At 36.5% G+C, this 22,728-nt stretch overlaps 1 protein-coding gene across 1 annotated transcript in view; it reads left to right on the forward strand.

Moving 5' to 3' along the window:
• Nucleotides 1-22,728, forward strand: part of SPAG17 (sperm associated antigen 17) — a gene marked incomplete at its 5' end in the record, with an annotated part of 289,972 nt that overhangs the window by 181,991 nt on the left and 85,253 nt on the right. Inside the window, 7 exons of the mRNA XM_080801661.1 lie at nucleotides 1,513-1,667; nucleotides 5,915-6,093; nucleotides 7,680-7,771; nucleotides 10,668-10,907; nucleotides 11,903-12,014; nucleotides 15,331-15,489; nucleotides 16,642-16,755. Coding sequence (XP_080657787.1) covers nucleotides 1,513-1,667; nucleotides 5,915-6,093; nucleotides 7,680-7,771; nucleotides 10,668-10,907; nucleotides 11,903-12,014; nucleotides 15,331-15,489; nucleotides 16,642-16,755 — 1,051 coding nt within the window. The remainder of the gene's footprint in view (nucleotides 1-1,512; nucleotides 1,668-5,914; nucleotides 6,094-7,679; nucleotides 7,772-10,667; nucleotides 10,908-11,902; nucleotides 12,015-15,330; nucleotides 15,490-16,641; nucleotides 16,756-22,728) is intronic.

A 22,728-nucleotide genomic window follows, 5' to 3' on the forward strand; every position in this document is an offset into this window, starting at 1 on the left:
GAGGGAAGGGACAGAGGGAGAGTGAGAAGCAGACTCCCTACTGAGCAGAGAACCCTATGCAGGACTTCATCTCAGGACTCCAGGATCATGACCTGAGCTGAAGGCAGATGCTTAGCCGACTAAACCACCCAGGTGCACGGTTGCCTCCATATCTTGGCTGCTGTGAATAATGCTGCAATAAGTACATGTTTATTTTTAATAATAAATTTATGGCACCAGCAATATTAATATAGAGTAATAGGTAAAAGCCAAATAGTACAAAAAAAAAAAAAGGTGAGGAAAGATATATGAAAACTTGTCAAGCATTGATTGAGAGCAACTATAGCCCTGAGAAACTTAGTGTAAATATGTAAATTCTAGCAGCCAAAGTAAATATGAAGACACATTTTGCAGAGCTCTCTAATGGAAAGAAGGATACATATTCAACAGAAATAAACATATTTGGTTTAGGGGTTTAAAGTCTAAAAGGAATTTGCTTTTCCAAAAAGTAAAGTAATGGATAGTACCGTATGTAACAAAAACAATTAATGCAAAAATATTCACCACATGTGTATTTCTGGTATTACTTCTTAGGGAACAGATGTAATAGCTTAAATGCCACACCATAAAGACTCTCATACAAGGGACTAGAATGGAGAAGTAAATGTATTATTTTGGTAATGCTACTAGTGTAAAATCAAAAGCGAAACTAAAACAGTCCTATCCTAATATAATAAGCAATTCCATGCCTTTGGATTACCCAAACAGTAGAAAACTGAAAGTTCCTACACGAGTTTGATGTTGAAAATGAACACCAACCCACAGCTATCTAATTTATCTTCCTGTGGACATGTTTCCTTATATTGATCAGCAGTGAAATGGAAGCAGGACACAAGTGTGCCTACCCCCTCTGCCCCTCTATTGGTAGCTGCAATTGCAGGGCATGCTGAGGGTGGAATGTTCTGGAAAAGGCCAGGAGTGGAAGTCATTTGAAAAGAGTATGTATGAAAAAGACTACTCACCTCATTTCTCTATACTATAGCATGGTGCAGTGGAGAGCAGTCTTTGGAGTGCAAAAATAGTGACACTTGGACTGGTGTGAGACTTGTCCTGGAAGTTACAAACTCTGTGTTGTTGGACAAATCTCTTTTCCTCTCTCGGCCCCAATTTCCACTGAAAAAATGAGGATTTTAGTATTTTTAAATGGGAAAAATAACTGTACCTATTTATCTGGGCTTTTAATAATGACAAAATGAGAGGATCTGTATGAAGGCATGGGAAAAGTTAAATAACTGCTTGACTTCATTATTATCACCCAGCCTTAATAAAAAACACCTGAAACCTGGTATCTGTTTTTCTATAAGAGTTGCTGAATTCAGCTCCAAAAAAAAAATCCACTGCTTATGTTCTCATTAACAGTGAGACTAACAAGAAGAGAAGGGAGCTGAGATATGCCCTAGCAGGAAACCCTTCTTCGGCCGGAGGGGGGTGGGGGGGCACACATACACAACAATGCAAATATGTTGATTTCAGGTTCTTCAAGAAGCCAACCAGCAATACAGGTGGATTGATTCTTATTACCATACCCAGGACAACTCTCTACTTTTAGTCTTTCATAATCCAATGAATGTACAACGTCTGCATCGTGAACATTGGAATATTGCTCTTCACTCCAATGTTGGATTCAGGTAACCAACTTAGTTTAGTTAATAGCTATCTTAGTTTAGTTACCTTGTTAGTGAATTTATTACCTGGTTAGCTTCTTAGTCTAAGCAAAGTGGCTCAAGTCAAAGAAAATTTCAATTTAGTTCAAGCTGAAGGTCTGAGCTGTACCAGCCACTGTGATAAGCATCAGAGCTATACCACTAAAGAAGACACATATCATTTCAGGACCAGCTAAGTCTAATGAGGATGCTCTTACCTCACACCTGATTTATTTAGATTCTAATAAAACTGCTTCTGAAAGATTCAAGTAGAAACTCTGAAACATGACATTCTGCATGCTGATTTTGGACAACTCCACTTGACCTGGGGAAGACTCAAAAGTAGGCAACTGAGTGACATATCAACACAGCAGCCTGTTGCTCAGCAAACTGAGACCTCTAGAAATCAGTGATTTTCTTCCAAGCTCCTTGATTATTTCTTCAGGATCTTAAAGCTTTGTTCTCTTCTCAGGAATGATGAGAATATTTCATTTTTTCATTGCTGGTTAATGTATATCCAGTATTTATTATTGGTACAGCATTGTTTTAGCGTAAAAGGATACAGAATGATAGAAAATGCACTTGCAGAATAACTGGGGAAACAGGTTGTGTACTAATCCTTCACTCACATGTACAGCTTACATAACATAGCACATTATTCTGGGAAGGATAGGAACACTTCACATGGAAAAACGTTTAGAGATAGTGGCTCTTTGGGGGATGGATGGCAGGGCCCATTGGGAGAGAGGATAGTGTGAAAGGATGAGGATTATCTACAACATTTGCAGTTCTTCTAAAATTAATCTTCTATTCAGGATTTTTATTTTTTCAATTACTTTTGTAATTTACATTGCAATTACAATGTAATTTACATGGTTCTACAACTTCATGATGTCTATTACAATAAAGTCAAATAGTATTCTCATGATACATGTCCATTCCTGAGAGAGATGTATTAATGTCTGTCTTTATGATTATAATTTTATCTGTTTCTCCTGTTTTCATGTGTACTGTGTGTATGTTTAAATTTATTTTTTAATCCATAATTTTAAAACCATCCTTCTTTTTTATATATATATATATTTTTTTTTATTTTCAGCATAACAGTATTCATTGTTTTTTCACCACACCCAGTGCTCCATGCAATCTGTGCCCTCCCTAATACCCACCACCTGGTTCCCCCAACCTCCCACCCCCCGCCCCTTCAAAACCCTCAGGTTGTTTTTCAGAGTCCATAGTCTCTCATGGTTCACCTCCCCTTCCAATTTCCCTCAACTCCCTTCTCCTCTCCATCTACCCTTGTCCTCTATATTATTTGTTATGCTCCACAAATAAGTGAAACCATATGATACTTGACTCTCTCTCTTTGACTTATTTCACTCAGCATAATCTCCATCCTTCTTAAAGCATTTTAACTTTTATCAACATAATATATCCTTCTTGTTCCCTTTAATGTTTTTGACCTTGAATTTCACCACATTTTATGTATCATTGGACAGTATCTTTTATATAAAAATTTACTAATATAACTTTCTCAATCATTTTACAGGTCAACTAGGAATTGTGTCTCACAATATTAATAGAAAACGGACTACAGTGGTTAAACAGATAAGGGGATTAGTTTTCTTCTGTAGTGAGAAATCTGTAATTGGACAGTGTCTCAGGGATAGTGCAGCTACTCACCAAAGTTGTCAAGGATCTGGACCTTTTCTGGCTTCCTAAGTAGCCATCTGCCACCCTTTCATTTTCTTGCATCATTTTGATTTATAGCTACATGTCTTTTAAATACCAGCTTGGATTTTTCAGCTACTCTGAGATCCTATGTCTTTGAAAAGATTTTAATAATAATTAGTAACAATATTTTTTTATATTTTATTTTATTTTTTCAGTGCTCCAAGATTCATTGCTTATAACAATATTTTAAAACTTTATATTTTATTTTTTTAAAAATTTTATTTATTTGAGAGAGAGACAGACAGACAGACAGACAGAGATCATGAGCAGGAGGGAAGGGCAGAGGGAGAAGAAGTCACCGTGCTGAGCAGGGAACCCAATATGGGACTCGGTGCCAGGACCCTAGGACCATGACCTGAACTGAAAGTTTAACTGACTGAGCCACCTGGGTGCACCTATTTTTCTTTTCTTTTTTTTTTTTTTTTTTTTTTTTGAGAGAGAGATCACACATGAGTAGTGGGGGAGGAACAGAGGGAGAGATAGTCTTAAGCAGGCTCCATGTCCACCTCAGAGCCCAACAGAGAGCTCAGCCTTATTTCCATGAGATCATGACCTGAGCCAAAATCAAGAGTCAGACATTCAACTGACTGAGCCACCCAGGTGCCCCTAAAACTTTGTATTTTAAATAATTTATTTATTTACTTCTATTTTTATCAATAATGTCTTTGGCTTCATTCTTACCATTTAATAAGTATATTTCTACTTAAGGATTAATCCCTTTTCTTCTTTTTGTTGGATTGAATTTTTAGTTCATTCTTAATGTGTGATGTTTTTAAAGTTATACATTCTATTTACATCCTTCTAGAGGTATCCTTTTAAATCACATATTTAAATATTTTATAACATAATTGGAGTTAATGAGTATTAATGCCATTTCACAAAAAATGTTAAATTTTTTAACATATTTTCACTTACTCCCAACCAATTGCCTACCTCCCATATTGAAATTTTATTTCCAATTATTAAGTAATATTTTTTAATCACAGACAAGTAACACAAATATTTATTTACATTTAATTACAAATCGTACTTTTTTTTCCCTCAGCTCTTATTTATATCCCATGTTGTCTTCTTTCTTAGATTTATTTTTTCAATGCAGCTGGAGTACATTTGTGGGCAATTCTTTCAGAAAGTATCTATGGCTGGTGAATTCCTGAATCATTGCATGCTAACATATTCTCTATTTTGTCACCTCATTTGAATACTGATTTGGCTGTGTTCCTTCATCACAGAAAAATAGCAAGAACTCTAAGTTTTGTTTGAAAGGCAGACTCATTGAAAGGTTCTGAACTGGAGAGAGACATGACCTGACTTAAGAATGAAAAGAATCTCTCTAATGACTCTGTTGAGAGTAGACTACAGGGGATCAAGATCGGGACACAGAGACAAGTTGGGAGGCTACTGCAACCATCCTAGCAAGAGGTGATGGCGGCTTATACTGGGAAGATAACAGTAAAGTTTAAGTGAGAAGTGATTAGATTTTGAATATATTTAAGAAAAAATCATTTGGGTCTCCCAATAGATTGGAAGGGAGTGTGAGAAAATAAGAGTGGTCCAAGGATGCCTTCAGGGCATTTGGGCTGATCAACTTGAAGTATAGGCTTGCTATCAGTTAAGACACCAAAAAGGCTTGATGGGGCAGTTTGGAGAGGAAGATCAGTCAATTTAGGAACAGGTTGAGTTTAAGATATCTTTTCCTTTCGCAATGAAGATGTTGGATATCCATAACTCATAGTCTACAGTTTTCAGTTAATTTCTTTAAAAGGAATCAAGAATGGAAGAAATTTGTGAAATGACCTGAGTATAGAATCCCTCTAGCTTTATTTTTCAAGCTTTAGAAGCCTCACTTTCACACGGTTTGAAAATAACTAATCTTGATGGTCAAACCTAAATATTTCAACTTATTTCCTCAGAAGCAACTCTCTCAGGACATTCATATGTTAAAGTATACATAACATTTCATTACAAATAAGTACAATCATCAGTATAAATAGAATGAATGGGTTTGGAAACAAATATCACCAAATCCTGGTGAGCAACAACTCACTGGTGTGAGCATAAGTGCACAAGCAGTGTAGGGCACAGTATTTGGGACGTGGGTATTTGCAGGCCAGGAAGTTTTACGGCAAGACTGCAGCATTTCAATTAATCCAGCAGGTCAATTAAAAGAGTTTCTATTATGCTACAAAATTTCCCTAAAAAGAGATTGCACCATATTACTCTCCAGCTAATAGTGCTGGAAGTGTCAAACTTTTTAATCCTCTACTGGGATGGAAATGTCTCATTTTTAAATATGTATGTCTTTAATTGTGGATGAAGGTGGCATGTTTCATATGTTCACTGGATGTTTATATTTGACAGTTTTGTACAAATTACAACTAGGATATATCTGAGTCTACTGCATTTGTTACATGGGCAATTTTCATTTTCACAGTTGGTATCTTAAGTATTGGTTGATTATAACTAATAGTAACGATTGTCATTTGCTCTTTTTTAAGGAATTATTTGGAACTTGTGGCAAAATCCATTCAAGATTGGGTCATAAAAGAAGAAGCCATATATCAAGAATCTAAAATGGCTGAGGAAATCAATAGGACAAAGGCTGAGCTGGAACTGAAATCTGCTGGTGCCAAAATCACTTCTCCTAGCAAAATCAATGCTATTAAAAAATCTAAAAGTAAGTAACTGGTTAAACTTACATGTAAAGTCCAAAGACATTTTCCTATTTGTTAATGTAATCAGGACTGAATACTTAAGTATGAAAAAGAGTTGCCTATAAATTTCTGTGACTCTTCACTTTTTCTAAAAAATCAAATTGTTGCATTCCAAATATGATGAGATTGATAATGGGATAATGGAATATTTGACATTATATTGATGCTGCTTCCTGCCAGACCTGGCAGATTCCATCTGTCCAGCAGATTAAATGTGATGTTAGGGAAATGCCAGATGTCTTTATTTTGGCAGGGTTGATAGGTTCATCTATCTAGGACTTATTGACAATATAGGAGACAAATTCAGAGTCAGTATCTCTCCGTTAGAAAGCTTACAGATTCCAAAAGTAAGATTAAAACAAGACCTTTCTTAGGAGAGCAAGCAGAAGAGTCCCAAGACTAACTGGAGGTAAGAACCTGAAAATAAAGGGAAAATGGTTTCTTGGGGGCTTGTGACAGGCACTTGACAGGATGTGGAATCAATACATACATTTATTTTTGTTAATTTCCATGGCTTTGTTGAGGTGGGGAAAGGAAAGAGGGTGAAAAAAAGAGGAAGGATACTTGATAAAGAACTAAAGCAATGAGGTAACTTCTCTGGAAAATAGAGATATCTTACTAGGTTCATGCATAGGAAATGTTTTCCATGTTAATAATCTTTATTATTTCTGATAGCAGAAGTTGGGAGAGTGATTTCTTATAAAGAAGCAAAGCTATATATTTTCCAAAGATTTTGCAACTTCTGTCAGTTACCAAAAGAATTTCTATTGGCTTGATTTTAAAACAAAAATTAGAAAGCCAAGTTGGTAATGAATCAGTCACCATCCACAAAAATGCTTCTATAACCTATCCATCCATCAGCTTGACCTTGCTCCCGATGGGAGCACAGAAGGACAGCATTATGTACCTGGAATGATAGATTGGAACTATGTAAAAAAGAGAGGTAGGGCCATCCTCTCACAATACCATCTAGGGCCACACTTGCCTCTGAGCAGGAAAAATTGTGGTTGACTGTTTTTTCTTTATTCTGCTTCTGAACAGACTCCAAAGCTTAATTACCATCTAGATGCCTGGGGGTAAACCAGAAAATGGTCAGTTTGGGATGGGAATACACTTGGTAGGTATTGCATTCAGTTTGAGACCTTTTAAGTCAGGAAAGTTGTAAATCTTCAAAACAGAATGACTATAATGGCAAGAGGAGGGCTTCAATGTAAATTAGATTTGTTCTGTGTGGTTTTTAAGGGTTAATCTAGGAATTTTAGGTTACAGCTGTAGAGAGAGAGAGTCTACTTCAATAAAAGCTTCAGGGTCACAACATAGTGAGAATGGAAGTCCCTGCTTCCACCAAGGACAATGACTTCCTCATCTCTAGAGGAGCTCAGTTCCACTTCAGACATCCGCTCTGGAGGGAGCGAGAAAAAGTGAGGGATGAATGAATGCAGAGTTGGACTTGATTGCCTGTAAGATCCCCTACAATCCAGATATTTGGTCCTTCTATGAAACTTCGTTGTCGAGAATTACTAAGAAATTTAATTTTCTCTGGTTATAGGTAGCAAAGGAATGAGCAAAACAGAGATAGCAGATCAAGAAAAAGAAAAAGAGAAGGAAAAGATTCCTTTCATTTTAGAAGGCTCTCTCAAGGTAATTCAAGAAAAGACAACTGACACTGAATCATTACAAATTCAAATTTACTGTGTGATAGAGAGTTTGTGTGGTGAAACAGAAGTGATCTTTTTTACTAAACTCTCAGAAATAATTGAATCTGCAATGAAAAAGCAGTCTCTCCACTGAGCTGTCTTCTTTTCCAGGTGATAAACTTTAAAGGACTCTGTGTCATTCATTTATATAACCAAAATCCAGGGCAGTGTCTTGTTCATTTTTAGTATACTCTCTGTTTCTGCTGCAGGTGTTTGTTTTTTGTTTCCAATTTTTAATTGGAATTTTAATTACAAAATTGATATATGGTTTACAATAAATCAAAATTACTTTGGCTCTCCTAAGCCCCTGAAAATAAGAAATAGTAACGATTTGGTATGCTCTATACTCATACCTGCACACATGCACAAATAAGGAAGAAGGCCTGCATTTGTTTGGTTTTGATTTAGATTGATATTTTTTTTTTTTTTTACTCTGCCACATAACTTTTTTTCATTGCAACATATCATGACTGTCACTTCCAGATAATACCTAGAGATTTAACTTATTTTCAGAGCAGTATTGTTAGTCTATAATTTGGATATTAATAAGTGTCATTTATTATTTATACAGAAATATTTTACTTTTATGTAGTCAAATCCATCATTTTGGGCCAAAATTTAAAAGACACAAAGCACATTTTGTCAAGGATGTGAAGCAAAGTGAATTCTCATATACTACTGGTTGAAATATAAGTGGGCACTTCTACTTTGGAAAGCTGGACATACCTATTAAAATCAAGCATACTCTCTCTCTCTCACTCTGTCTCTCTTTCAAATAAAAAAATAAAATCTTAAAAAAAAAAAAAAGAAATACTAAAGGGGATCCTGTAAGTGGAGAGAGCACCCAAAAGTAACAGAGGCCAGAAAGGAACAGAAACAATATACAGAAAGAATGACTTTATAGGTAATACAATGGCACTAAATTCATTTCTTCCAATAGTTGCTCTGAATGTAAATGGGATAAATGCTCCAATCAGAAGACACAGAGTATCAGATTAGATAAAAAAGGAAGACCTATCTGGTGTCTGTAAGAAATTCATTTTAGACCCAAAGGACACCTCCAGATTGAAAGTGAGGAAGTGGAGAACCACTTATCATGCTATGGGACATCAAAAGAAAGCTGGGGTAGCAATCCTTATACCAGACAAATTAGATTTTAAACCAAAGACTGTAGTAAGGGATGAAGAGGGGCACTATATCATAGTTAAAAGGGCCTATTCAACAAGAAGATCTAACAATTATAAATATTTATGCTCCTAACTTGGGAGAATCCAGTTACATAAGCCAGTTAATAACAAAGTTAAAGAAACACATTGATAATAATACAATAATAGTAGGAGACTTTAACACCCCACTCACAGCAATGGACAGATCATCTAAGCAGAAGATCAAAGAAGAAACAAGGGCTTTGAATAACACACTGGACCAGATGGACTTCACAGATACATTCAGGACATTCCATCCTAAAACAACAGAATACACATTGTTTTGGAGTGTCTATGGAATATTCTCCAGAATAGGTCACATACTATGAAATAGCATATGAGATCATATGATATTTGTCTTTCTCTGACTGACTTATTTTTGAAGTCCACACACCCCTGTTACTTCCTGCTTTTAACTCATTGGCCTTCCTGAATGTTAGGGTCCATGTCTTTCATCAATTCTGGAAATGGCTCAGCCATAACCTATTCAAATGCTACCTTTTCTAAAGTTCTATTTCATTTCTAACAGAGATTTCAAACTCACCTTCTCATTTTTGATACATTTTTTGTTTCCTATTTAACTTTGGACCCTTCTTTCTCTTTAAACAAATTAAAGATTAAGCAGATTAAAATACTTATTTTATATCCCCTATTTGATAATTCCAATATCTTCTTCGACTTCACAGATATGTCTTCACAGTATGCTTCTCCTTCAGATTCTTGCTTCTGGCTTACTTCCTCATTCTCATTTGTGAGTGCATATCCACCCACAACCTTTTTAGAATACATTTTTAAGGTAATATATTTGGGCCTCAAATCTGTGTGAGGACAACTTGTCATTAGTTCTCAGGGGAGATTCCCCCTACCTCTTCTCAACCTTTAACTCAGGGACAAAGAAGTAAGCTAGAATTCATGCTCTTCCTCTATAGGGAAAGATTTTTTTTTTTTTTTTTTTAGTTCACCCAGCAAAGGTGTCATTTTTTTTAAATATCTGCTCTATTCAGAGGTCTCTGATTTGATCTTCCAGGTTAATGCTCTAGTCCCTGTAACTCATTGAAACTCCTGTTCTAAGCTGCCAGGGATGGACATAAAGCCCTCAGAAACTTCTGCCCTGAATACTCCTGTTCCTCTCTAGACTAGTGCTTTTTCATACCTTTTATTTTGTTGCCAGCCCTGCTATGCCTTGCAATGATGATTTTTACATTTTATCTATCATTTTTGAAATATTTTATGCCAGGAGTGTTTCTTCGAACATCTGGTCCACCATATTGTTGGATTAACCAGGACTTAAACTAGAGACTGGGTTCATGTGGAAAAATAGAGAAGGCGGGGAGACCAGCTAAGAGGCTGATGTAATAGTTCAGGATAAAATGAGAAGACCTGAATTAAAGGAAAATTCAAAGAAGGTGAGAGAGGAAGCTCAGTAAAGAGAATTCTCTACAGAGCTTTGGCAGGGCGTGGTACACGGAAGTTGGGTGAAAGAAGAGAGTCAAGGGTAACTCCAAGGTTTCTAGCTCAGTATCTTAATTTATCAGAGATACCTTACAAAAAGCATATGAAGTATTCTCCAAAATGAACCTGAATGGGATCTAATTCATTTCAAAATCCTGTTAATTTTTTTAAATGTGTTTATAGGCATGGAAAGAAGAACAAGATCGATTAGCCGAAGAAGAGCGCTTAAGGGAAGAAAAAAAGGCAGAAAAGAAGAGTAAGGAAGCTGGTAAAAAGAAAGGCAAGGAAAGGATAGAGAAAGAAGACAGTAAAGCTTCAAAGAAAACATTTCTTTTCAAGGAGAAACCCAAAGAAGAACAAATGAAGATTCCAGAAGTAGCAGAGGAGCCCCTCCAGCAACCAGAACCTGAGATCATTTATCCGGTAAAATCGGCGTTCCGAAAAGCCTCTTTGGGTCCTTACAAATTGTTCTGGGAGAAACACAGCTTCTGTGGAATCACCAGGTTCCCAGTCTTCACTGATGCCCCAGAAGGCCTTGAAATTTCTTCTAGCATAGATGATCTCAGACCTATACTCAACTTTCATATACCTGGGACTTTCACTGTAGCCAGTCACCAAGATGGGAATACCGTCAGGCCAGTTTTTCTTGAGTACTGTGAAACTAGGTTACTAAGGGCAAGAAAAACGGAGATTTGACACGGAAGCATTCATTTAGGTTAATGTAAATAAAGCAACTGTGAAAGATCGAAGTGAATACAAAGGTTAGCTGTATCGTCTCAGGTGACAGGCCTTGCTGAGTATGCACCCATGTATTTTGCTTGCAGGCTTTGGTAAAATCATCCCTTCGCCAGTCTGTCCCTCAGGCAGTCTTATAAGGAAAACCTAATGGGCAAGAGATGGACAGAAATGTAACAGCCCTTGTCCTTTCTAGCTGCTACTCTAAGCCAGTTCTCAGGCATTAGCATGCATCACAATCATTTGGCATTCTATTAGCAACCCTTAGCAAAAAATGTCATTACCATATTACTTCCCAAAGTATAAAGTGTCAAGAAAAATACAGAAAGTGTCAATATTCCTCAAGATGTCAGTTTACTTTAAACAGAAAATTAATAGCCAATGAAAGAGAAATTGATTTCTTCTCCCACTGCTTTTCAGTAGTATAATTATTTGATCTGCACTACCTGGAAGGATGCTCCAGTGAACAGATTTTAAAATCATGGACGTTCTTTAATTCTGCCTGTCCTTGTAATATCACAGGAGGTGCTAAAGATAATATGGACACTGTCCTGGGAGTCTATAAAGTGACAGACATTCATTTAGCAGAATTAAGCTTACAGCAACTTTAACTGGCTCACACTGATGAGTTGATTTTTGTCAGTTGCCGTTTCACACTCAAAGCCTGATGTTTTCCCTTCTAGTTTCGTGGATATAATATGGGAGACATACCCATCCAAATCTCAGGAACAAATTCTTATCTGTATCCTTCAGATGGAGGGCAGATTGAAGTAGAGAAGACAACATTTGAAAAAGGTACCTTTTGAACACAGCTGGTTAATAGTTTGGAAGATACTAACCCATTTCAGATCATCCTGGGGCCTTGTACCCTTGGATGTAATAGGTGAGAGTGGTAATGTACCCAGTTTTCTTTATTATACACCACATTCAGCACTTCCAACCTTCACATTCTTCTGTTACAGTTGACTGCAAGGCACAAGCCCACTGAGAGGTTAGCTGGGACATACTGTTACAAACATTCTGATTGTTAAAATCTTAAAATGTTTCAGTATGATTCGGAAATATTATAGTAGTAACCACAATAAACATAATTAATTAGTAATATTAATTACAACACATAGCATTATCTCAGAAACCAAGCACACACTGTGATTTGAGAGCAAATTTCTAATCTGGGCTCTGAAGCACCAAGCTTGAGGTTCTGCTCCCAAGGTCCAGGTATTTTTGCTACAGAGAAGTTTCTTCTGGATTCAGAAGTCTTTGAATGGGAGATGAGCCTTGTGGATGCAGTGAGCACCTAGTCTAGAAAACCCCTAAAGGAAATGTGTAATTCTTCCCAAGAAGCAGATATGAGCTCTAGGGAACCTATCAGGGACATCTTGCAGGGCCTATCTTTTCACTAGGTTTTAAAGATCTCTTAGGTAGGGGTGCCTGGGTGGCTCAGTGGGTTAAAGCTGCTGCCTTCGGCTCAGGTCATGATCTCAGGGTCCTGGGATAGAGCCCTGAATTGGGCTCTTTTCTCAGCAGGGAGCCTGCTTCCCCTTCTGTCTCTCTTCCTGCCTCTCTGCCTACTTGTGATCTCTGTCTGTCAAATAAATTTTTAAAATCTTAAAAAAAAAAAAAAGATCTCTCAGGTGGATTTGAGAACCTGGGCTTTATTTGGTAGCTTATTGTCTCTGAAAACTGTGCGGAGGTCAGTGTGGAAGGAATTTGAGCAGGGCCCTATTTAATGTCCACAAGGTTATGCCCCCCAGCAAGGGGTAACACAGGCTCCTCCTAGCCCCACCCTCTGTCTGGCACCAGCTTACCCCTCCTCATTTCCTATCCTCCCCTCCCTACCTTTTTCTCTCTCAATCCCTCTTTCTTCCCTTCTTTCTTTCTTGTCATCTAATATCTACCAATTTAAGAAGGAAGTCATTGCAAAAGTTACATGCTGTTCCCTATGTGAAATCATGGCTCAAGTGGAAGCATCATTAGATGATAACCACCACATCAAACAAAAGATCACATCAATAATTTTTAAAATAAAAAGGCCTGAAAGTCATTCAAATTATTTAAACAATGGTTGGCGATACAACTTATATCAAATGTCAGACCATTTTATTATATAAGGCTTGTTTATTTAAACCATGACACGGATTGTTATTAATATAGGTACACATATTTATATTATCATATGTTTTCATAGTTGATATTTGATATTTTGAATATTTTGAATATCATCCTGGGGTATAGTGTACAATTAATAGTAATTAAAAATGGAGCTCAAAATCACATAACTGAGAAAACTACTGGACTCAAGTTTTGTAATGCTATGTTCTATTTTCCGTAACTATTCCTCACGCTTATCGAAATTTGTATATGCTCATGTTTATTAGTTTCAGATGAGTCACAGTAAATACTAATCCTATCAATTAGGCAGAAGATAGCTCAATCAAAGTTGAAAAGAATAAGCTGGATTAAAAAAAAAAGAAGAAGAAGAGAAGAGAAAAGCTGAAAAAGAAGACAAAAAATGAGAACACCAGAAGAGGGAAACTGCCATTTGGAAAATTCTGATTTGCTGCTACTAATGATAACAGTACTATAATTACCATTGATGTAATTCTTTATAAGCTGTAAAATACTTTTGCACCAACTAGCTCATGTGATTAATCATCAAGTTGAGTATAGGTGTACAATAGTCTCAACCAATGTATTTTCTCTTTTGTAATTTGATTAGAAAGTCTGCAAACATCTCCCTGATCTGCTTGCCATTTATTTCTGGCTCCCGGATCACATCTGCAGGGGCCGGGCTAGAGCAACATCATGGTATTCCTCTTACTAAAAAAAGCGTGTATTAGGAGGAAAGAGAGAAAAAAAAAAGAGGAAAGAAGGGGAAAAAAAAGAATTTTAAAAAAAAGAAAGAAAAATAGAAAATGATCTTGATGGAAAAAAAAAATTTTTTTTAAAGATATACCATGGGGGGCGACTGGGTGGCTCAGTGGGTTAAAGCCTCTGCCTTCAGCTCAAGTCATGATCTCAGGGTCCTGGGATCAAGCCCCGCATCGGGCTCTCTGCCTGCTTCCACCTCTCTCTCTCTCTCTGCCTGCCTCTCTGCCTACATGTGATCTCTGCCTGTCAAATAAATAAATAAAATCTTTAAAAAAAAAAAAAAAGATATACCGTGGAAGGGGGTAGAATCCCATAACCAACTACTGAGGAGGGACCTGCTTTCCGGAGTAGGGGAAGGCCCAGGGAGTGGGGCAGGGGGCTGCTCATTCTCTCTGGGGTCTCACCATGGACACGTCTCAACTGCGCAAGCTGCTCCCCTTGTTTCCCTGTCCCACTTCACCCCCTTGGGGGCTGCTCAAGGGTGGGTGGGCATGGGTGGTAGGAGGAATATTTTTACCCAGGGCTCTGGAAGCACACCAAACTGTTCTGCTTGTTACCTTCCCTCCATCTTCTCCCTAACTTTCCACAGTCCCCTCCACCTGCTCTTGTCCTGCCAATTTGCCACCCACCCCACTGCTCTTTTCAGGCTCTCTGCCCTTCCAGACTGCCTGGTGATCTCTCTTGTCTCCTTTTGTTTCTTTTTGTTTTGAGTGTCTTTCTTTGCAGGTTTCTGTAGCCAGAAGATCTCCCTTCTGCTCCCAGAGGCTCCAGTGTAAATTCCCCTACCCCCTGGGGAAATGCACTACCTTGTTTTGGGGTGGGTTTTTCTTTGTTTTCCGGTTTTTTGTTTTGTTTTGTTTTGTTTTCCTTTGCCTTTTTTCCCCTTTTATTTTATTTTTCCCTTTTATTTTATTCTCTTCCCCCCCGCCTTTTATTTTATTGAACAGGGAGGTGGGAGGTGGATTTTATTATTATTTTTTTTTTACTCATTTCCAGGGGAGTGGGAGGTTTTTTTGTTCGTTTTTTTTTTTTTAAATATGTGTCATGAATAAAGTTGTCTTTGAAAATTTAAAAAAAAATCACATCACATTATTCCTTAGGCATCTTTCTATAAAATACTGATGTCCATAGATGTTTCCATGCCCTTAGTTACATTCTATGCTGCATTATTTAGGTGTCTTGTCAAGGACCTTAATGGGGCAGCAGCAGCAGCCCATCTTCTATCCCTTATTTTCCCCAGGGCCAACTTTTATCAAGGTGACAGTGAAAAAGGACAAGCACACTTTTATAATTCATTTAAAAGACCCTAAGGAAATTGTGAAAAGGGGAAAAAAAGAAGAGGATTGTTCTTCAGAGGATGTGAAAGAAAAAAGAGAGGAAGAGCTAAATCTTGAAACAGGTAAGCAGTAGCATCTCTGTGTCAAACCCATGCATGTCTTCCACTTAGCAATTAGGCTCATTTTTCCAGGTGGTAAGGAAAGTGTTTTGCTATTCTGCTTATATACATTTTCCCTAAGGTAATGTGTACCTGCATTATATACGTAGCATATCTACAGTGGACTGCTAACTTGGTTTTGCCCCCTCTGGATGACCAGCTATTGATTCCAGTTGTCATACAAAGTCTATGTAGCTGGCTACCTTTATGTAGCAACATTGCATTTGCAATGTCCATTCTGGCCTGAATTTTGTTTTACACAACTTGTATCAAGTGCAGTCTCTAGGACTCATGTCCACATTAGTTGATTTCTACTGAGGTTTTAGCTTTTCTCCAATATTCACTACAAATTCTGGGGTTTCTTTCTGTGCTCTATCACTTAGTTCTCCCCATAGTATCAAATTTCTTAGGTTGCAAGGACAAGAGAAAAATCCTACATTTGGTCTTGACAGTCTCTACCTGCTAATAGATGAGAGCTCTAGGTGTTCATTGAAGATACAACACGAAACTTCCTGATAACACTATTTAACATCTCTAGGCAACACCACCCAGAGAAACAATGTTATCTGCCCAGTGTGACATAGGTTATAACTGCAAAAGGAGAAGAGTTAATTAATAGGATGTTTTAAACTCAAACTAGTAATAAGTCAAATAGCCAAATCTTACTAATAAATTCAGTTATGGTCCCAGTATTTTCCAAACTCAAGAACATGATGTTTGAAAGTTTGAATGTACTCCAGAACTTAAAACAGAAATTTTAAAATTACTTTTCTTTGTTTTGTTTGATAAAAGACTATGTGGTTTATTATAAAAATTAGGAAATATAAGAATATTTAAAGAAAATGAGAGTTGCACCTAATTCTACCACCCCAGCAGTGGCCACTATTGTAGTATATTTCTTACTTTATCATCATGAACATTTTCCCATTCATTAAATACTCTTTGAAAACAAAGTTTTCTAACGATTTCATAATAATTCATTGGTACTTACATATATATCAATAATTGAATTAATTATGTCCACATTTTTATCTATGTGATTTCCACTTTGCACTGTTTCGCTTACATTTCTTTTTAATAAAATGGAAATGTCCTTGATTTGAATTTGCCTTTTAGGAAAATCAGATGCAGAGAATAAAGTTATCAGCAAATTTGGATCTTTTTCTGCCACCTTAGAAAATGGGATCTGCCTCTCAATAAGTTACTATGGACCAAGTGGAATGGCCCCAGGTAAAAGCACAAAAGCAAGGATAAGTGTCCCATGACCAAGGGCATCTGCCCATCCTCAATCTGCTCACATGTTGATAAAGTTGTTTTGATTTAATGCCCCTCTTTTCTTAGAAAGGTGGGAATATATGTTTGAGTGTGTACATACGTGTGTGCTTACATGTATGCACATATATAGTTGCTCATACATAGAAAATAACAGTGCTTTGACATTTGAAACAATTTATCATATATATAATTTTACATAGAATCACATATACATATAAAATTATGTATATTTCAGTTATCTTTGTTAACTAGCCCGGGAAAATAAGTCTGTTCGTACCCCCAAAAAGCATGATTTCTCAAAGTATCCTCTTGGTTTTCCACATAATGATATTTTTATGAGTCCTGTGATTGTGGAAATGCTCAGTGTACTTCAGGACTTAACAGTCTTAAAGGAACCATTCATTGGACATCTTAAAGGATTTCTTTACCCCACATTTAATGAGCAAATTCTCCAACTGGAAGCTATTTCCTTACAAACCACAAAATAATATGTCATTTAACCAAGAACCAATTGAGAAATTTTGTGGGTTCCCATGCATTTTACAGGGATATAGGCACACAGATTAAAAAAAAAAAAAAGCTTTACAAAATTGGAAGATAATCCCTATGCTATATAGCCTTCAAACTATGTATAGATCATAGTTATCCAACTGTCTGCCTTACTATGTAACTCCTTTTCTGCAGAAACATCATTCCATAGGTTCGTTATAATCTTCTTCTTACCTTGTGCAAATATTGTAGTACTCTAGTGAGTTAGAGAGCCCATTAAATTTGTTAGTATTTTTTATTTATTTGGGACTTTGTCTTTTAATCTTGTATTTGGTTTGTTTCTAAGCCAGCATTTGAAGTCATTCTCTGCCTAACAAATTATGTATTAACTCCATTACCACACACATTCACTAAAAAATTCTATCCCTTCTGAACATAGCTTATTGTGATTTCAGATTAAGATATTTATACTCTACTCTCTATCAACTATATTGCTGCTGTTTCCTAGTGATTTCCTTATTCTTGATTTCATCCTTAACTTATTATGCAATTATTCCATTTAAAACAAATGTTCCTAATTTCATATTTATAAGTACTGCATTTGAAAATGTTTATAATATGAAAGAAATAGAAAGGTTTCCAGTGTTCATGGTTGGAAGAACGACTGTTGTTAAAATGTCTATACTATCTAAAGCAATCTACACACTTAATGCAATCCTTATCAAAATACCAAAAGCATTTTTCACACAGCTAGCACAAACAATCCTAAAATTTGGAACCACAAAAGACTCCAAATAGCCAAAGCAATCTTGAAAAGGAAAGCAACGCTGAGGGCATCACAATTCTGGACTTCAAGTTGTATTACAAAGCTGTAGTCATCAAGACAGTATGGTGCTGGCACAAAAATGACATACATATCAGTGGAACAGAATAGAAAACCCAGAAATAGAATCACAATTATTCTAAGACAAAGCAGGAAAGACTATCCAATGGGGAAAAGACAGTCTCTTCAATAAATGGTTCTGGGGAAACTGGACAGCAACATACAAAAGAAGGAAATTCAACCTCTTTCTTATACCTTACACAAAAATAAATTCAAAATGAGTGAAATACCTAAATGTGAGACAGAATACTATCAAAATCCTAGAGAAGAACATAGGAAGAAACATCTTCCACATCAGCCATAGCAACTTCTTACTAAACATGTCTCCAGAGGCAATGGAAACAAAAGTAAAAATGAACTATTGGGACTTCAAGATAAAAAGCTTTTGCACCACAAAGGAAACTCAATCAACAAAACTAAAAGGCAACCAACAGAATGGGAGAGGTATTTGCAAATGATGTATCAGATAAAGGGCTAGTATCCAAAATCCATAAAGAATTTATCAAACTGAACACCCAAAAAACAAATAATCCAGTTAAAAAATGGGCAGAAGACATGAATAGACATTTTTCCAAAGAAAACATTCAGATAGCTAACAGATACACTCAAAGATGCTCAACATCACTTATTATCAGAGAAAAACAAGTCAAAACTACAAAGAGATGTCACCTCACACCTGTCAGAATGGCTGAAATTAACAACAGAGGAAACAACAGATGTTCACAAGGATGCAGAGATAGGGGAAACCTCTTGATGTTGGTGGGAATCCAAACTGGTGTAGCCACTCTGGAAAACAATATGGAGGTTCCCCAAAAAGTTAAAAATAGAATTACCCTCTGATCCAGCAGTATATCAGGTATTTACCCAAAGAATACTAAACCACTAATTTGGGAAGAAATATACAACCATATGCTTATTACAGCATTATTTACAATAGACAAATTATGGAAGTAGCTCAAGTGTCCATCAACAGATGAATGGATAAAGAAGATGTGATATACATGTATTTGTTTGATATATATATATATAGATAGATATTTTGATATATATTTGTTTTATATATATATATTTGTTTTAAACAGAATAATTGCATAATAACATAAAACATAAAAGGAATGAAGTCATTTACAACAACATGAATGGAGCTGAGAGTATAATGCTAAGAGAAATAAATCAGTTGGAGAAAGACAAATACTAAGATTTCACTCATATGTGGAATTTAAGAAACAAAACAGGTGAACATAGGGGAAAATAGAAAGAGGCAAACCATAAAACAGACATAACTATAGAGAGGAAACAGAGGGTTGCTGGAGGGGAGTGGACAGGGGGTGGGCTAAATGGATGATAGGTATTAAGGAGGGCACTTGTGATGAGCACTGGGTCTTACAGGTAATTGATGAATCAGTAAATCCTACTCCTGAAACTAATACTATATGTTAGCTAACTGAAATTTAAAACTTCAAACAAAAATAAATAAATTAATAAATAAATACTTGGAGAAATAAATTAAAGTCATCCAAATTGGCAAAGATAAGTAAAACTTTCACTATTTGCAGATGAGATGATACTGTACCCAGAAAACCCAAAAAAATCCACCAAAAAACTGCAAAAATGATAAATGAATTCAGTAATGTCACAGAACACAAAAACAATGTAGAGAAATCTGTTGCATTTCTATTTACTAATTATGAAGCAGCAGAAAGAGAAATCAAGGAATCAGCCCCATATACAGTTGCACCAAAAACCATCAGACACCTAGGAATGTGTATAGCAGCATCATCAACAATGGCCAAATTGTGGAAATAGCCCAAATGCCTATCGACTAATGAATGGATAAAGAAGATGTGGAATATATAAACAATGGAATATTATTCTGCCATAAAGAAGAATGAAATCTTGCCATTTGCAACCACATGGATGGAGCTAGAGAGTATTATGCTAAGCAAAAGAAGTCAGGGAAAGAAAAATACCATATGATTTCACTCATATGTGGAATTTAAGAAACAAAACCAAAGATCATATGGGACTAAAAAGAGAGAGGGAAAACTAAGAAATAGACTCTTAACTAAGGAGAACAAGCTGATGGTTACCAGAGGGGAGGGAGGATGGTTAAACAGATGATGGAGATTAAGGAATGTACTTGCCATGACGACAACAGGATGATGTATGGAATTGTTGAATCAATATATTTTACACCTGAAACTAATATAACACTGCATGTTAACTAACCGGAATTAAAATAAAGACTTTAAAAAAAGAAAATGTTTATAGTGTGAATAAAAAGTAATGTTTTCCTTCTTGTATATTAAAAAATGGAAGGCATGAGTGTTTACAGAAAATATAAATTCCTTAGGATACCCATAATACTGATATTTAAGAACCTTTATCTGCTAGTGAATAAAAAAAATTTCCAATCCAATTCTCCTCCCCTTAATCGGGTATATAGCTTTCCAGAGATAATTCATCTTTTTTTTTTAAGATTTTATTAATTTATTTGACAGAGAGGGAGGGAGCATAAGCAGGGGGATCTGCAGAGGGAGTAGGAGAAGCAGGCTCCCCGCTGAGCAGGAAGCCCTACACGGGGCTTGATCCCAGGACCCTGAGATCATGACCTGAGCCGAAGGCAGACCCTTAACCCATTGAGCCACTCAGGCACCCACAGAGCTTATTCATCTTGAATGAAAATTTGTACACATTGATTAATAAATCCCCATTTCCTTCTCCCACAGGCTATAGCAATGACTGTTTTACTCTTTTTATTAACATTATTTATTTTAATTTAATTAATTACCATATGATGTATTATTGGCTTCAGAGGTACAGGTCTGTGATTCTTCAGTCTTATATAATACCCAGTGCTCATTACAACACATATCTTCCTCAGTGTCCATCACCCAGTTACCCCAATCCACCAACCTCCCCTCCTGCAACCCTCAGTTTGTTTCCTATGATTAAGAATCTCTTATGGTTTATCTTCCTCTCTGGTTTTGACTTATTTTTTCCTCTCTTCCCCTATGATACTCTGTTTTGTTTCTTAAATTCCACAGATCAGTGAGATCATATGATAATTGTCTTTTTCTGATTGACTTATTTTGCTTAGCATAACACCATCTAGTTCCATCCATGTCATTACAAATAGCAAGATTCCATTTTTTGATGGTTGAATAATATTCCATTGTGTATATATACACCACTTCTTCTTTATCCATTCATCTGTTTATGGACATTTGTGCTCTTTCTATAGTTTGGCTATTGTGGACATTGCTTCTACAAACCTTGTGGTCAGGTTCCCCTTTGTATCACTACATTTGTATCTTTGGGGTAAATACCCAATAGTGCAATTACTGGGTTGTAGGGTAGCTCTACTTTCAAATTTTTGAAACTGTTTTCCATAATGGCTGCACCAGCTTGCATTCCCACTAACAGTGTGAGACGGTCTCCCTTTCTCCCTGTCCTTGCCAACATCTATCCACTCCTGACTTGTTAATTTTAGCCATTCTGACTGGTGTGGTTTTGACTACTGACTGGTTTTGATTTGCATTTCCCTGGTGCCAAATGATGCCAAGCATTTTTCATGTGCCTGGTGGCCATTTGGATGTGTTCTTTGGAGAAATGTCTCTTCATGTCTTCTGCCCATTTCTTGATTGGATTATTTGTTCTTTGGGTGTTGAATTTGATAAGTTCTTTATAGATTTTGCATACTAGCCCTTTATCTGATATGTCATTTGCAAATATCTTCTCCCATTCTGTCAGTTGCCCTTTAGTTTTGTTGACTGTTTCCTTTTCTGTGCAAAAGCTTTTTATCTTGGTGAAGTCACAATAGTTCATTTTTGCTTTTGTTTCCCTTGCTTTTGGAAAAGTTTGTAGCAAGAAATTGCTGTGGCCAAGGTCAAAGAGGTTGCTGCCTGTGTTTTCCTCTAAGATTTCGATGGATTCCTGTCTCACACTTAGGTCATTTGTTCATTTTGAGTCTATTTGTGTGTATGGTGTAAGACAATGGTCCAGTTTCATTCTTCTGCATGTGGCTGTCCAATTTTCCCAACACCATTTGTTAAAGAGGCTGTCTTTTTTCCCACTGGATATTCTTTCCTGCTTTGATGAAGTTTAGTTGACTATAGATTTGAGGGTCCTTTTCTGGGTTCTCTATTCTGTTCCATTGATATATATGTCTGTTTTTGTACCAGCATCACATTATCTTGATGATTACATTGAATGTGTAAATTGCTTTGCATAGCATAGACATTTTAACAATATTTGTTCTTCCAACCTATGAGCCTGAAACGTTTTTCCATTTCTTTGTGTCTTACTCAATTTCTTTCATGAGTATTCTATGGCTTTTTTTTTATTATGTTAGGCACCATACACTACTTCCTTAGCTTTTGTTGTAGTGTTCCATGATTCATTATTTGTGTATAATACCCAGTGCTCATTGCAATATGTGCCTCCTTAAAACCCATCACTGGGTTAACCCATCATTCCCCCCACACACACACAAAACCCTCAGGTTTTTTCTCAAAGTCCATAGTCTCTCATGGTTTATCTTCCCCTCTGATTCC

This window comes from Martes martes, assembly GCF_963455335.1.
Source record: "Martes martes genome assembly, chromosome: 4".
Taxonomy (NCBI): domain Eukaryota; kingdom Metazoa; phylum Chordata; class Mammalia; order Carnivora; family Mustelidae; genus Martes; species Martes martes.